Source organism: Pholcus phalangioides, unplaced genomic scaffold, assembly GCF_987345545.1.
Source record: "Pholcus phalangioides strain wild (caught in Gottingen) unplaced genomic scaffold, Ppha-v1.0 ptg000015l_1, whole genome shotgun sequence".
Taxonomy (NCBI): domain Eukaryota; kingdom Metazoa; phylum Arthropoda; class Arachnida; order Araneae; family Pholcidae; genus Pholcus; species Pholcus phalangioides.
The window spans coordinates 80640286-80652413 of NW_028301608.1; the positions used below are offsets into that span (position 1 = coordinate 80640286).

At 35.1% G+C, this 12128-nt stretch overlaps 1 protein-coding gene across 1 annotated transcript; it reads right to left on the reverse strand.

Annotated features, from left to right (window-relative positions):
* Positions 1-574: 574 nt before the first annotated feature.
* On the reverse strand, positions 575-11708 carry Ass (argininosuccinate synthase). The gene is made up of 13 exons (XM_089244448.1): positions 11404-11708; positions 9146-9214; positions 7183-7428; positions 6014-6088; positions 5850-5920; positions 5421-5542; positions 4436-4520; positions 4246-4310; positions 4010-4083; positions 2630-2687; positions 2070-2226; positions 1893-1958; positions 575-773 (listed from the first exon to the last, which is right to left on the reverse strand). The coding sequence occupies exons 1-13, from the start codon at positions 11500-11502 to the stop codon at positions 725-727; spliced, it is 1236 nt and encodes a 411-aa protein (XP_089100574.1). The 5' UTR covers positions 11503-11708; the 3' UTR covers positions 575-724.
* Between the last annotated feature and the right edge of the window lie 420 nt (positions 11709-12128).

Genomic DNA, 12128 nt, shown 5'->3' on the forward strand with positions numbered 1-12128 from the left:
CCCTTTCATGGGCAAATGTAATGGAAAACCCCATTTTGCAAAAGTGGATGGAATGTCTTCATTAGTTTTGGAAATAGACACACCAAAAATGTTTTCTAAATAAGAATTTTGAAATTTCTTTCTAATATGCGCATTTGCTCTTCTATCAATAAAATCAGTTTTTTTTATTAAATTAGCATCATTCATAGAATTAAGATAGAAAAGAAATGGATCTAGTAATCACTTAGGGAAAAATAAACTTTTCCAAAAACATTTGGAAACTGTATATAATAGATAATCATTGTGTCCTCTAAATCCCTTCAAACTCTCTGAGAATATTTGAATTTCAAGTGACGGGTACATTTTTATGAACAAAAGCCAAAAATTGTGTCAAAATATATAATGTCCATGGGATTTATATTTTTTGAATTTAAAAATTTGATTTTTCCCATTTCATGCACACACACACAATCTCCCAAATAACCAGTCAAAATGTTAAAATCTTTGCAAGAACCACTGTTTTATAGCTTTGTTGATAGAAGACGACAACAAATTAAAATTTGTAGTCTATAAATAAATGAAATTGACAATTCAATTTAGTTAACTGAAAAAATTTAGTTTTATATGATAAAATGAAGCAAGAGGATTAAACACTTTTTGTATTGTACATTGGAAGTTTTATGAAGTGATTAATAATTTTGCTATTACAAATTGCGGTATTGAACTGCAAGCAAAATTTTAGTTTTTACTGGTTGATCAGTTTGGAGGGCTTTTGCTTGTAAAATTCCTTCAACCTGAAAAAGAAGAAAAAACCAGCAATTCTTAGAATTAGCTTGAAGGGTTTGAAAATTCATTTGGATTTGTTTCAAATATTCAAATTTTCCACAAAAGGTTTCAATGGTGCTCATGGTAATAAAATACAAGGTGCATCCCATAAGAACTTAGTAAAGTAACCATAAGACTGAGTAAACTAAAAAAATCAAGAATTATAGTTGCAGCAAAAAATAATTATTTTATTATTTCACTTATTTTTTCGAAATAAATCCTTCGGAGATGATATACAATGGGTCCCATCATTCCATTCACTTTTCAAAGCAAGTAGAGAAGGCTTTTTCTGGAAGCTGTCTCAGTGAACCTTACACAGCTGAAATAACAATTCTGCCATGGAGCTAATCCTTCAATGTGAAACAGCCAGAAATCATAAGCAAGATCCGGACTATAAGGGGGTGATGGCATGATTTTAATATTACATTTACATATTTTGTTTCAGTTGTGAAAAATTTGTGGCAATACATATCGAGAAAGCATCATGAACTGGTAGAAATTTCAGTTGTACAGGGTTTCCCGAGACAGCTTCTAGATAAAGTCTCCATTTGCCTTGTAAAGCATTGAACGACGAGGCAATTACATATCACCTGAGGTAAGATATTTTAAGAAATAAATCATTTTTTCCTGTACCTATATTTCTTGATTTTTTTTTATGAGTTTACTCCAAGTTCTTATGAAACGCACCTTGCAATTTAAAAGGTATCTACTGGTATAGTAGTATGGATGCTAATTAATGATGTCAGTATTTGCTTTTATGAATTTGGTTTACTGAACCTATATTGGGGAAAAGTATTTTCCTCTTCTGATGAAATAATTTTTCATGGTATTAGGCTGGTATTATACACTATAAAACCTTGATAAAATGCCTTTTACCAAACTTGAAAAATACAACCAATAAGCCTATCGGTTGCATTTGTGCGAATGTGACGTACAATTATTGGTAGCATTTTCAAGTTTTCTATAAAAGAACTTTTATCAAACTTTTATAGTGTAATGCCGGTCTTAGAGATTGTTTGAGAAGGAAAAAAACTAGTATGTTTATCTTTTTCTCTCTCTCTCTCAATGTATACATGTGTAATTCTTACCTGACTGCATTGATTTTTATGAAGCCTTCAGCATCACTGGGGGTGTAATCACCAGGAATCTCCATGCTGTAAATACAGGAAGAAATTGTATTTTTAAATTTTAAAATACATTTTAAATGGAGGGGAAAAAATATATCTCAAATATATCACTAATTAATAAATGATTAACTTAGTTACCTAGCCAGATCTTGATTGTAAGTCGTTGAAGAAGATGATCGTCCAATAACAAGAGCACATCCTTTGTAAAGCTGGAGTCGGACGGTTCCTGATACAACGTCTTGGCTTAAACTCAACGCTGTTCGAGTGAATTCACATTCGGGACTGAACCAAAGGCCTGTAATGTTGAAGTTGTAATGTTAGAAAATTTAGATGTCCATACTGCCTCCAACTGTAGCATGAGCCAATTTCCCAACATGTTCTTTTACCAATGTTCTCAGAGGAAAAAGAGCAAAAACTTTGTTTGATGACACATCTTGTGGTTAAAAAAAACAAGTTGTTCTTCTAGAAGAGATATATACCTTCTCTAAGGTTCTAAAATCGCAGTCGAAAACAAATCAAAGTGCAATAGATACTTGTCTTAGCATCAAACTCAATCATCATCATATTTCTGATATTGCAGCCATAAAAAAAAGAGCCAATCCCTCACTTCAATCTTTCGTGTATGTAAATTTTGAAGCACAAGTTTGAATTGAAGTTTGTTGTGAATTTCAAAATTATTGAAAAACATTGTTACGTACCATTGTAAACTTGTTCCGAGAAATGGACAGACAGGTATTGCTTCAATTTCAAAACTTCCTTTAATATTCGGGAAATAAAAAATCATATTTAAATAAAAAGTAAAAGCACCAAATGAAATTAATTGATATTAATGTAACACTTTCTTTCAACAGTCGACAAAAATAGTTTTTCCGTATTTACTAGAAACTTTAGGAAAAGCGGCCGTCTCAGGAGCATGATGGGGTCCTCGGGCAAAGTGATTTTCCGAGGCCCGTACCTGGCTGAAAAACTATCTGCTCTCAAAAACTTTAACCAAATTTCATTTGAAACCTCCGGGTTCGCCCATGCATTAAGACGGCACTAACAGTACTCAGATAATCAATCCAAACACTTTTTTTTTCAAATATTTAATGGAAAAGGTATAGATAATTAGCCTATATAATTAATCACAATATAATTGATAGCGGGACCGCAACTAGATAATATGTCACTCGGGGCAAGCAAGCTTTTTTTTCGCCCCCGTATAAATAATGAAGAAGCAGTTAAAAGGTGAATTTGGCGCCCCCTTTAAACCAGCGCCAGGGGCACCAGACCCGCTATTCGCAGCCCTGATTGATAGTATGTAATTAATCACTGCGTTGGGAATATTCTACATGAAATTATGTTTGAAAAAATTGGAAGAAAATTATTAGTGTATTTTCCTGCTTTTTTTTATCGACAAAGAAAAAAATCGGAATTTTTGAGTTGAGATTATATGCTGCTGCGTCTTATCTCTGTAGCTTTTTCTCCCGAGAAGGTGAAATAAAAATTAAATATTTAAAAAATTAATTTGTGAAAATTTTTTTAAAGATTAATTTTCAAAGAAATTTATAAGAAAATTAATTTTCAATTTTTTATAGATTGCGTATGCATCGGCATGGGCTTTTTTTTACAAAAAACGTGACAATCGTCACTTTCCATTCCTTATGATTTCGTAGTTAATGAAATAAAATTGTATACGTAGGGAAATGAGCGAGGCGTCTGTGAGAAAAAAAACCAAATGAAACGCGAGACAGAAAACAGCGGTCGCCAACGATAATGTTATAAATATTAGATATTTTTCAAATAAAGATATCTAATTTTTGTCGAAATTTTTACGATATTCTCATGATGGACAACAAAACGTGAGAAACGAAAGATAGCGCTTTGAAATGCTGGTTTTGTTATTTTAGTATACATACAGTGGAGCCCCCGATTTAACGAATCAGAAGAAATCGACAAATCGTCGAGTTGTCAGGTTAAAAACCTGAATTTCGGGTTTTTTTTACCAATCCGTAACGGTGTCGACTCGCAGAATCGGAAACTAGCGTGCATACGTGATGTTGCCGAGAAAATGAAAAAAAAAAACAAAAAAACACTACCCTGTCCATCGTGAACGTTTCTAGATCCAAGTGAGCGGTGTGCAGAATCGTTCCTGCCGGTGTATCATAAACACCTGTAATGAAAAATAGGTTTTTAAAACATTCAGTTTGTCAGAATTCTACATTTAAAATTGCAGAATAACTATTTATATCATTATATTAAAAATTTATAGTGAATAATTCGAGTAGCCTATATCCTTCACATTCAGCGCAATCAAGTCGATGAAAACGCTCACCTCTAGATTTGATTCCAACGAAACGGTTTTCGACGATGTCGATTCTTCCTATTCCATGACGTCCTCTGTAAAATCAATGGAAACTAGACGAGATGACTCTTTCGATCAATGGGTGCTCTGTGTCACATTATCAAATTCATATAAGCACCGATTTAATAAATGGTTATAAAAGAGGAGAAAAAAACCTTACCCAATTTCATTTAAATACAGGAACAATTCCAGAACATCGGTTTTGGATGTTTGGTCGTCGACATTTCTCACCAGTACTGGTATCCCTGTATCACAGCAGCAGCAATGAAATATTGGATATCATTAAAAATCAGTTGGGGCGATATTTAGAAATAGAAGAGATTACTTCTCTATAACACGCTGTAATATATAGGACTACAGTACTAGTGCCCTTTCCGTGCAAGTTGAAATGGGACACGTGGAAAGTGACCACGAATTCTTCGATACATTTACTTTGGTGTCTTGTTGAGTGGTGTTTATAAAATTTAACACTGTAAAGGAATTGTAATATGAAACTAATAATAGTACATTTCAGAATCTATTTCAAAAATATGTATACTGTCGAAGTCCAAAGTCTGGCCACACATTGGTCTTTTCACGAAGTGGCCGACCAGTTACTGTCCAATTCGCGAGCTATAAGACCTTATAGACCCTCAACAACTGCAACAAAACTTATTGCAACAAAAATACAAAAATTAAACTGTTTTTCATTCTTAAAACAAGAATAATTTCAATTACACAATACGAACAATATACAATATTGAACAGGACCGCAACTAGATGCTTGGGCAGTCGGGACAAGCACGAATGTTGTCAGCCCCTTGTAATGTTGTAGAAGTTAAAGGGTAAAATTTTCGCCCCCCCCCCCCCACTGGTCCATCGCCCGGATCGTTGCGGCCCTGGTACTGAATGTGTTATGCCCTTCGATATCCAGATTCACTTATCTTCTAAGGAAGGAAATTGAGTGCCTGCGTAATTATGTACATGAAGTGCGCTTGTGGTGTTTGATGATCAGTGAATTCAGTCAGGAAAACTGGTACTAAAGAAATTTGAAACTATTACTTATTTAGTTGAGAGAAGATAGAGTTGTATGTTTGTGTGTGTGTAGCTAAACTTTTTCCTGTAGCGAGAGAAATTTTGTATTAATAATTTATATTTAAGCATACCTTTTTCGAAAGTGATCTCGATAACGGCAGGCACATCTTCGCTCTTCAACGGATCGGTCACCATGCGATATAAATCGGGTGGCGGCTTTTGATCGGGATCTTCGAGGATTCCGGATTCATAACTGCAACGAAGATCAGGAAGATATCTCAAATTTATTGACAAATTTTTCGTTCTTATCATGATACTTGTGGCAAACATGATTCAAGAAAACAAAAATAACTACAGTGCATTTGAATTGTGAGCCGATCTCCCCGTTAAAAAGTTTCGCCGCAGACAGTAATGGTACAAATATTCAATCATCCACAGTTTGGAAAATAGATGGCAGCACTAAAAATTCATGCACAACATTAGATACAGGAAAATAATACAGAATAAATACACAGAATAAATACATGAACACGCAGAAAATAATAACTATAAATCGAGACCTGATGTGCATCAAATTGGCATCCATACTCCAAGGTGATTTTGGTGTCGCTTCGATCGGGATCCCCTTAACCTAGAATAAATACAAAACAAAGAAAATTTAAGGTATTTTTAATTTTTTAAAAAAAAAACCCCATCAGTATTGAAATAGCTTTTCTGTTCTTACCTTCGCGTATTTAATGAGCTCAGATCTCCCTGGAAATCTTTCATAAAATTCTTTTATTCGCCATGGTGCTAATATCTATATGAATAAAAGAATTCAATGAAAATATCTATTCATATGCGCATACATAATAAAATTCATGAAAAGTAGGGATGGTCCGATTAATCGATTAATTGCTCATATCAGTTAAAGATTTGAGTTGAGTTAATCGACTCGATCAATTTGATTAAAATTTTTATTAAAAGTTTGTGAATTAACTTGATTTTTTGAAAAAACCGATTAGATGCCTGATAAATCATGTTCTATACAGAAAATTTTAGATAAAAGACCACATTTAAAAATATTGGAATCAATATTTTGATCAAATTAGATTCAATGAAAACTGATGATTTCAATTTTAAATTGAGTTTGATGAAAGTTTTAGAATATAATACCAAAATTTATTGTCTCTACTATGAATAGTAGTTTTTCGTATTCTTGGAAGCGTCAGCTCATCTCCTCACAAGTACCATTCGAAAGTAGATGGTAGGAAAACAAGCAACAGTATAATCGAAAGTGAATAATAACCAAACATAACCGATTTAAAAAAAGACAAGCATATTAAATTGCTTGAAGCGTTCAGGCTAAATTTGTTAACCTATTCCTATATTTGTTTGCATCTACCAGCTATGTGAGTGAAATAAATAAAATATATTCTTAGCATCTACGTATTAATATTATATGGTCACGAAAAATATTCGATTAAAATTCGATTAATCGATTAGAAATTTTTGATTAACCAGTTAAAAATTTTAATCGGTTCCCAGCCCTAATAAAAATATAATGCATAATAAAATATTTTGCTTTTTTTGTCGATCACTATGACTCCCGATACACTGTTGGATGCCCTTTCATCGAAGTTGTCCACCAGTTTGAACTTATAAAATGGTCTTGCCCCCTGTTCAATGCCGTCTTAACGCATGGGCCCACCTGGGCACCTCACGAGAAGAGGGGCCTCAGAAAAATTAGAAGTAGTTGAATTTTCGAAAATTTTCCAGGTAGGGCCATAGAAAAATCACTTAGCCCGGGGGCCCATGATGCTCTTAAGACGGCCCTGTCCCTGCTACATAACATGTACGATTAATCAATGCTGGGTTTAGGATTTTTTTACAGAAAAAAGATCGACGACTCGCCTTTAGAGAAGGTTTGAGAGCATAGCACGCCAATTCGAATCGAACCTGGTCGTTGCCTTTTCCCGTAGCACCATGAGCGATAAACTGCGCTCTCTCTTGGTCAGCGACTCGAACCATCGCTTGAGATATGCAAGGTCTGGCCAAGGACGTTCCCAGCAAGTAGCGGCCCTCGTAAATAGCCCCGGCTTTCACCGCGTGCCAGATGTAGTCTTCGATGAAACGTCGGCGAAGATCCACCAGCACGAACTATGTATAATGCGATTTTGGAAAAGAAAAATAAAATTTTCAGTATCTTCTTTCACCACTAGAAATAAATCCATGTCACATCATTAAAATTAATCAAATTTCGAAATCTGAGGCAGATACCACAGGAGCGCTATTTCACGGATTTTTCGCGCATACTTTGGGAGAAGGAGTTGCCACACGATCTCGGATGCGAAAAATCGCAGCACCTAACGGATGGGAGGTTTTGAAGTGAAACTTCTGTAGCGACGTACAGTGAAAGGGACATAAGAGCGAAAGTTGGTTGAAAGAGAAAATTCATCACGAAAAGTGAAACGCTTTCTTCTTCCTCAAAACCCTTTCCGTAGAAAAACTGATTATGTGATGAAGTTCCGAGATCAGATGGGTTGTGGTGGGCAGGATGTCAATAGACATTCGGCAGTGTAAGAAAAAGTTGGGCGGGGGTAGTAGTGGCTATATGGATCGGGACACGTTATCCTAAAGCGCATGCGTTGAGCAAGCTACTCTCTCTCGCGACCTATTCGTGCTGCTAATATACATAATAAGAACGCAAATTGATAACCGGTTATGGTGCAGTCAATATATATACAGAATGTAAGACTCGCAATCCAGAGGTTACGGGTTCGATTCCGGCTCGTCATATCTATTACAATTTTAACTTTTATAGCGACATGCCAAATCTAGAAGTTTCACTTCTATCAAGCGAGATTCTCACGCAAATTTCTTTCTTTTTTTTCTATTATGAAATTGGTTCCTGCGCGAAAAACAACGCGTGTATGACCACTGCTTGTGCGTTGCAGGAATTTTCGCGTACTGAGATAGTCGCGCTCATTTGGCATCGACCTTGATATTTCAGAAATAATACAGCGTAGACAGCGTTAATATGGTGTTCATGGATAGGTCTTAACGTGAGATTAAATGATGTTTAAATGCACACAAAAGATATCCTTTTAATAAAAAATACATATTCGGGTTTGGTTACCGTAACGATTGCATTGTGTCTTCATGTCACGTTCTGAACCCTTAATATCTCAGAAAGTATGCTCATTGCAAGCAAAAGTAAATGGTGTCAAATGATCGATTTTTGTCAAGGCGAATCCTACAAATCCAATACATCACTCCCTACGTGAATAAGTCATCATGTTTCCACACCAGACCAACTGTACTATACTGCCCAGTGTCTGCCTATACGCATCTTGATGCGTGATTCACGCGCATCGATATTCAGATTTACTCCTCCAAATTTCGTTTTAGAAGTGAACATATTCCTCCAAATTTTAAGCGATTCTTTTTAACTGAGTAGTAGTTCTCTGTCCTCTCCCCCTCTCAAAAACCCCTCTTTTTACAAAACGACCCCTTAAAATTTTAGAGAGGAGTGAAAATGCTTTTCAAAATCATTTTTTCAGATAACACTGATACCACTACGAAAATCAATCAAATCTTGAATGCTTCTAATTTCAGTTCAATTTTTTTTTCGCGATATTCTATTGATAAAGGAGACACTTCATGATCTGAAATTACCGCAAACACAGTACGTAAACTAAGATCCAATTCATCATTGGGGAATCTATTTCTAGAGCAGAAAAAACGATTGTCTTCTTCCGTGTGTATGTGTAGTTAAATTCTGGCATTATACTTGTATCATGTAGGCTATATTTAAAATACGACAATATTTTTTCTCCATAATCCATAAAAAAAAGGAAAGGAAAAGGCTGTATACCTTCTTAGCTCCGAGCTGTAAAGCTTTCTTTTTCGCACTTTCGAAATCTTCTTCTTGGCCAACATCTGCCTGAAAAAAGTACGAATATGAAATTTCTTTTCCATTTTTGACTAGGATCAGGAGTGGATTAAGGAGTTGAGCGTGGGGAATTTACACCTCTCCCAAGAGCTACAAATACAATAGAAAACAATGATTTTGTCCCGTAAAATAAGGGATGTATATGTTGCGACCACTTCGCGAATTGACCGAGAGTTTTGGTCAAAGTCTGAGTTTCAGAAATGATTACGGTTTTGGCCGGCCAATTCGCGAGGTGGCTAGAGCTGGTGTACCTAGAGGTCCCAGGACAACGCTCTATGTGCTAATGTAAGACGTCCGGTAGGAACCAAATCCATTTTTTTCATCGGCAATGTGTGATACAGGGCTATATATTGTAATAGAGCTGTATTGGATTAGCTCTATGTGACGAGACAAAAAAAGAGAAATTTGAGAGAAAAACATGGAGTGAATTTTAGTTTTTTGCTCTGTCATGTTATATAGATTGTTGAAAATTGCTACATTATCTGCATTGAAACGGCTTTTAGATAATTTTTTCTGCGAATGAACAGAACTGTAGTCGTGAAATTGATTTTTAGTGATTCTGTTAGACTTTTTGCATATAATTTCGTATTATCAAAGCGATTAGCCGAACAATTACAAATCTTAGTTATTATATCATAAATTACAAATCTTAGTTATTATATCATAAATTACAAATCTTAGTTATTATATTATAAATTACAAATCTTAGTTATTATATATTTTGCCGGAGATGCCCTGGACCTTCCCCTTTGGGGACCGAAGAACTTACGTGGCTTCTTGCGACAGAGCCTGGGTGTCTCGCGGTTTCTCCAGTCTCCAGTTATTATATCATTGCTCACTTCCATGGCTGTATGGATTCATTAAAATTTTTTTAACACAAGTTTCTTAGTACGAGTGCAATTTTTTCAGCCGTTTGGAAACGATTTTTTACTGTAAGTTTCGGTCAAATAATCTCTGACAATGACCGTGGTCGCTGTTACTGGGAGGCAAAAGTCGAATAAAATCGTCGCATATCTCGTGTTGGAAAGCCTAGTACAATGCACGCTGTTAATGCGATTACATCGGAACTTGGGGTTTTTGTTAACAATAACCGATTCTCATAACTATATCCGAAAAAACCCCGGTTGCAAGTACGACAACTATGTGTCCCGTTTGTCGAACGAGACGTATGGAAATGGGACAACTCCGTTTTTCTTATCCCACGGCAGTTCCCAAAATGTTGAATAGTGTATTTTTTTTTATATAAATTGCTCTAAAACAGTATTTTTTTCCTCTTTAAATAAAAATCCCTTTTTTAATCCAGAAATTGTGAGGAGAGAGTTCAGAATGAAACTATTTAATGTGTATTATATACTTTTTGCAATGAACGATATGTTCCATAAATCCTTAGTGAAAGTCTTCCGGTAGAGGAACTGAATGTGGTCAGTTGAAAAAATAGATCAAGAACTGAAGAAATAGCTTTTTCTTCCCTTACACACATGCATTCACTGTAGGAAAGAAATTGCAAATGAAGCATTACACATTCATTATAACAGCTATTACGTCCTGATTAGGAAGGGCATTGTGAACTGAGTAACTAAGTTTTTGTCAGTAATATATATATATGCTCTTCTGACCTCCTACACAGTCTTGCAGATTGTTAACGATAACTTTGGGGGGAGGGGGTGAATCTGTCCCAAACTTTTAGTTTCAAAATATGCAAAAAAAAAATAATTATAGTATATAAACCAAAGTCCTTATATTTATGAACACATTTTTTCCTGTTATGACATTAGTCCGCTCCGTACTTAGCGAAAGTGATACAATACCCGAATAATAACATTATCCGTGATTCTAATAAGCGGCGTCTACTGTAATAGGAAGGAGGGAGGGGTAAAAAATGTGACTTTTCTCTGTGTCCATTCTCTGTTGGCAGTAGGTTACCTAAGATTAATCTTTACAAGGAGGATGATAAGTGCCATTCACAGTTTTAGAAAAGAAGAGAAATAAAAACTGCCTTTTTCGAGAATTTTTTTGACGTTTCAATTTTAAACTCACTATTAACCGGATATTCATTTTCAACATTATTTCTTCTTTGACAATCACTCGTTTGTGTGAGATTATCCTTTTGGACCATACCTCGTTACATGAGACTTAATGTACTTTGAATTACATTTAGTACATACTTGTATTCAACTCACCAGAAACGCAGTTACTGTATATCCTTGCTCTATAAGCCATACCAATATGCAAGAAGTATCTAACCCACCACTGTAAGCTAGAACAACGTGTTTTTCCATCTTCAGGTACCTTTCGTTTTCAACTAGAGACGTTTGCAAAACCAACGTTTATGGAGAAATGAAAATGGCTGAGAGGAAACTTTTCATTTAGAACATATTCTTACTTTGTGCTGTGATGTAATATTAACGCGTTTCCCAGCCAAAACCATTATCAGCAGCTAGTCTCAAACAACTTTTCCTCATTATTCAGAGACGACCGTGAAGTTGAGTGTATTAGAAAGTAGATTGCGTTATCAGCCAAGTAGAGACTAACGACAACCTTGAAGAAAAAGGTTAAAAGATCTCATTTTTCTTAAAAGGTGAATCCTAAGATGAAAAGGTGACGAACAGCATACATAACCTTCAAAACTTAACGAATCGGCATAAAAGAAATAGTAACTACATTTTGACCAATGCAAGCGCCATTGAGTCGCGAGAATTTCGACGCCAGTGCTATTTTGATATTACTAATATAAAAAATAATTTTGAAAACCGATTCGAAAAGACCCTGACAGAATTTGTCTGTCAAATATTCATATGATAGATTGAAGTTGTTCAAAATTTTAGGTGTTCTTTTTTTCTTCAAACAACAGCGTTCATAATGAGTAATTGTCAAAATCACTTTTCTTCACCCCACAAATTTATAT

Coding starts and splice junctions, on each gene's coding strand:
- Ass (XM_089244448.1), bottom strand. CDS start 11,502: ATGGAAAAACACGTTGTTCTAGCTTACAGTGGTGGGTTAGATACTTCT. Junction 5,921..6,013: donor AGCTCATTAAATACGCGAAG/GTAAGAACAGAA, acceptor TATTTATTCTAG/GTTAAGGGGATCCCGATCGA. Junction 5,543..5,849: donor GCCAATTTGATGCACATCAG/GTCTCGATTTAT, acceptor TCTTCGTTGCAG/TTATGAATCCGGAATCCTCG.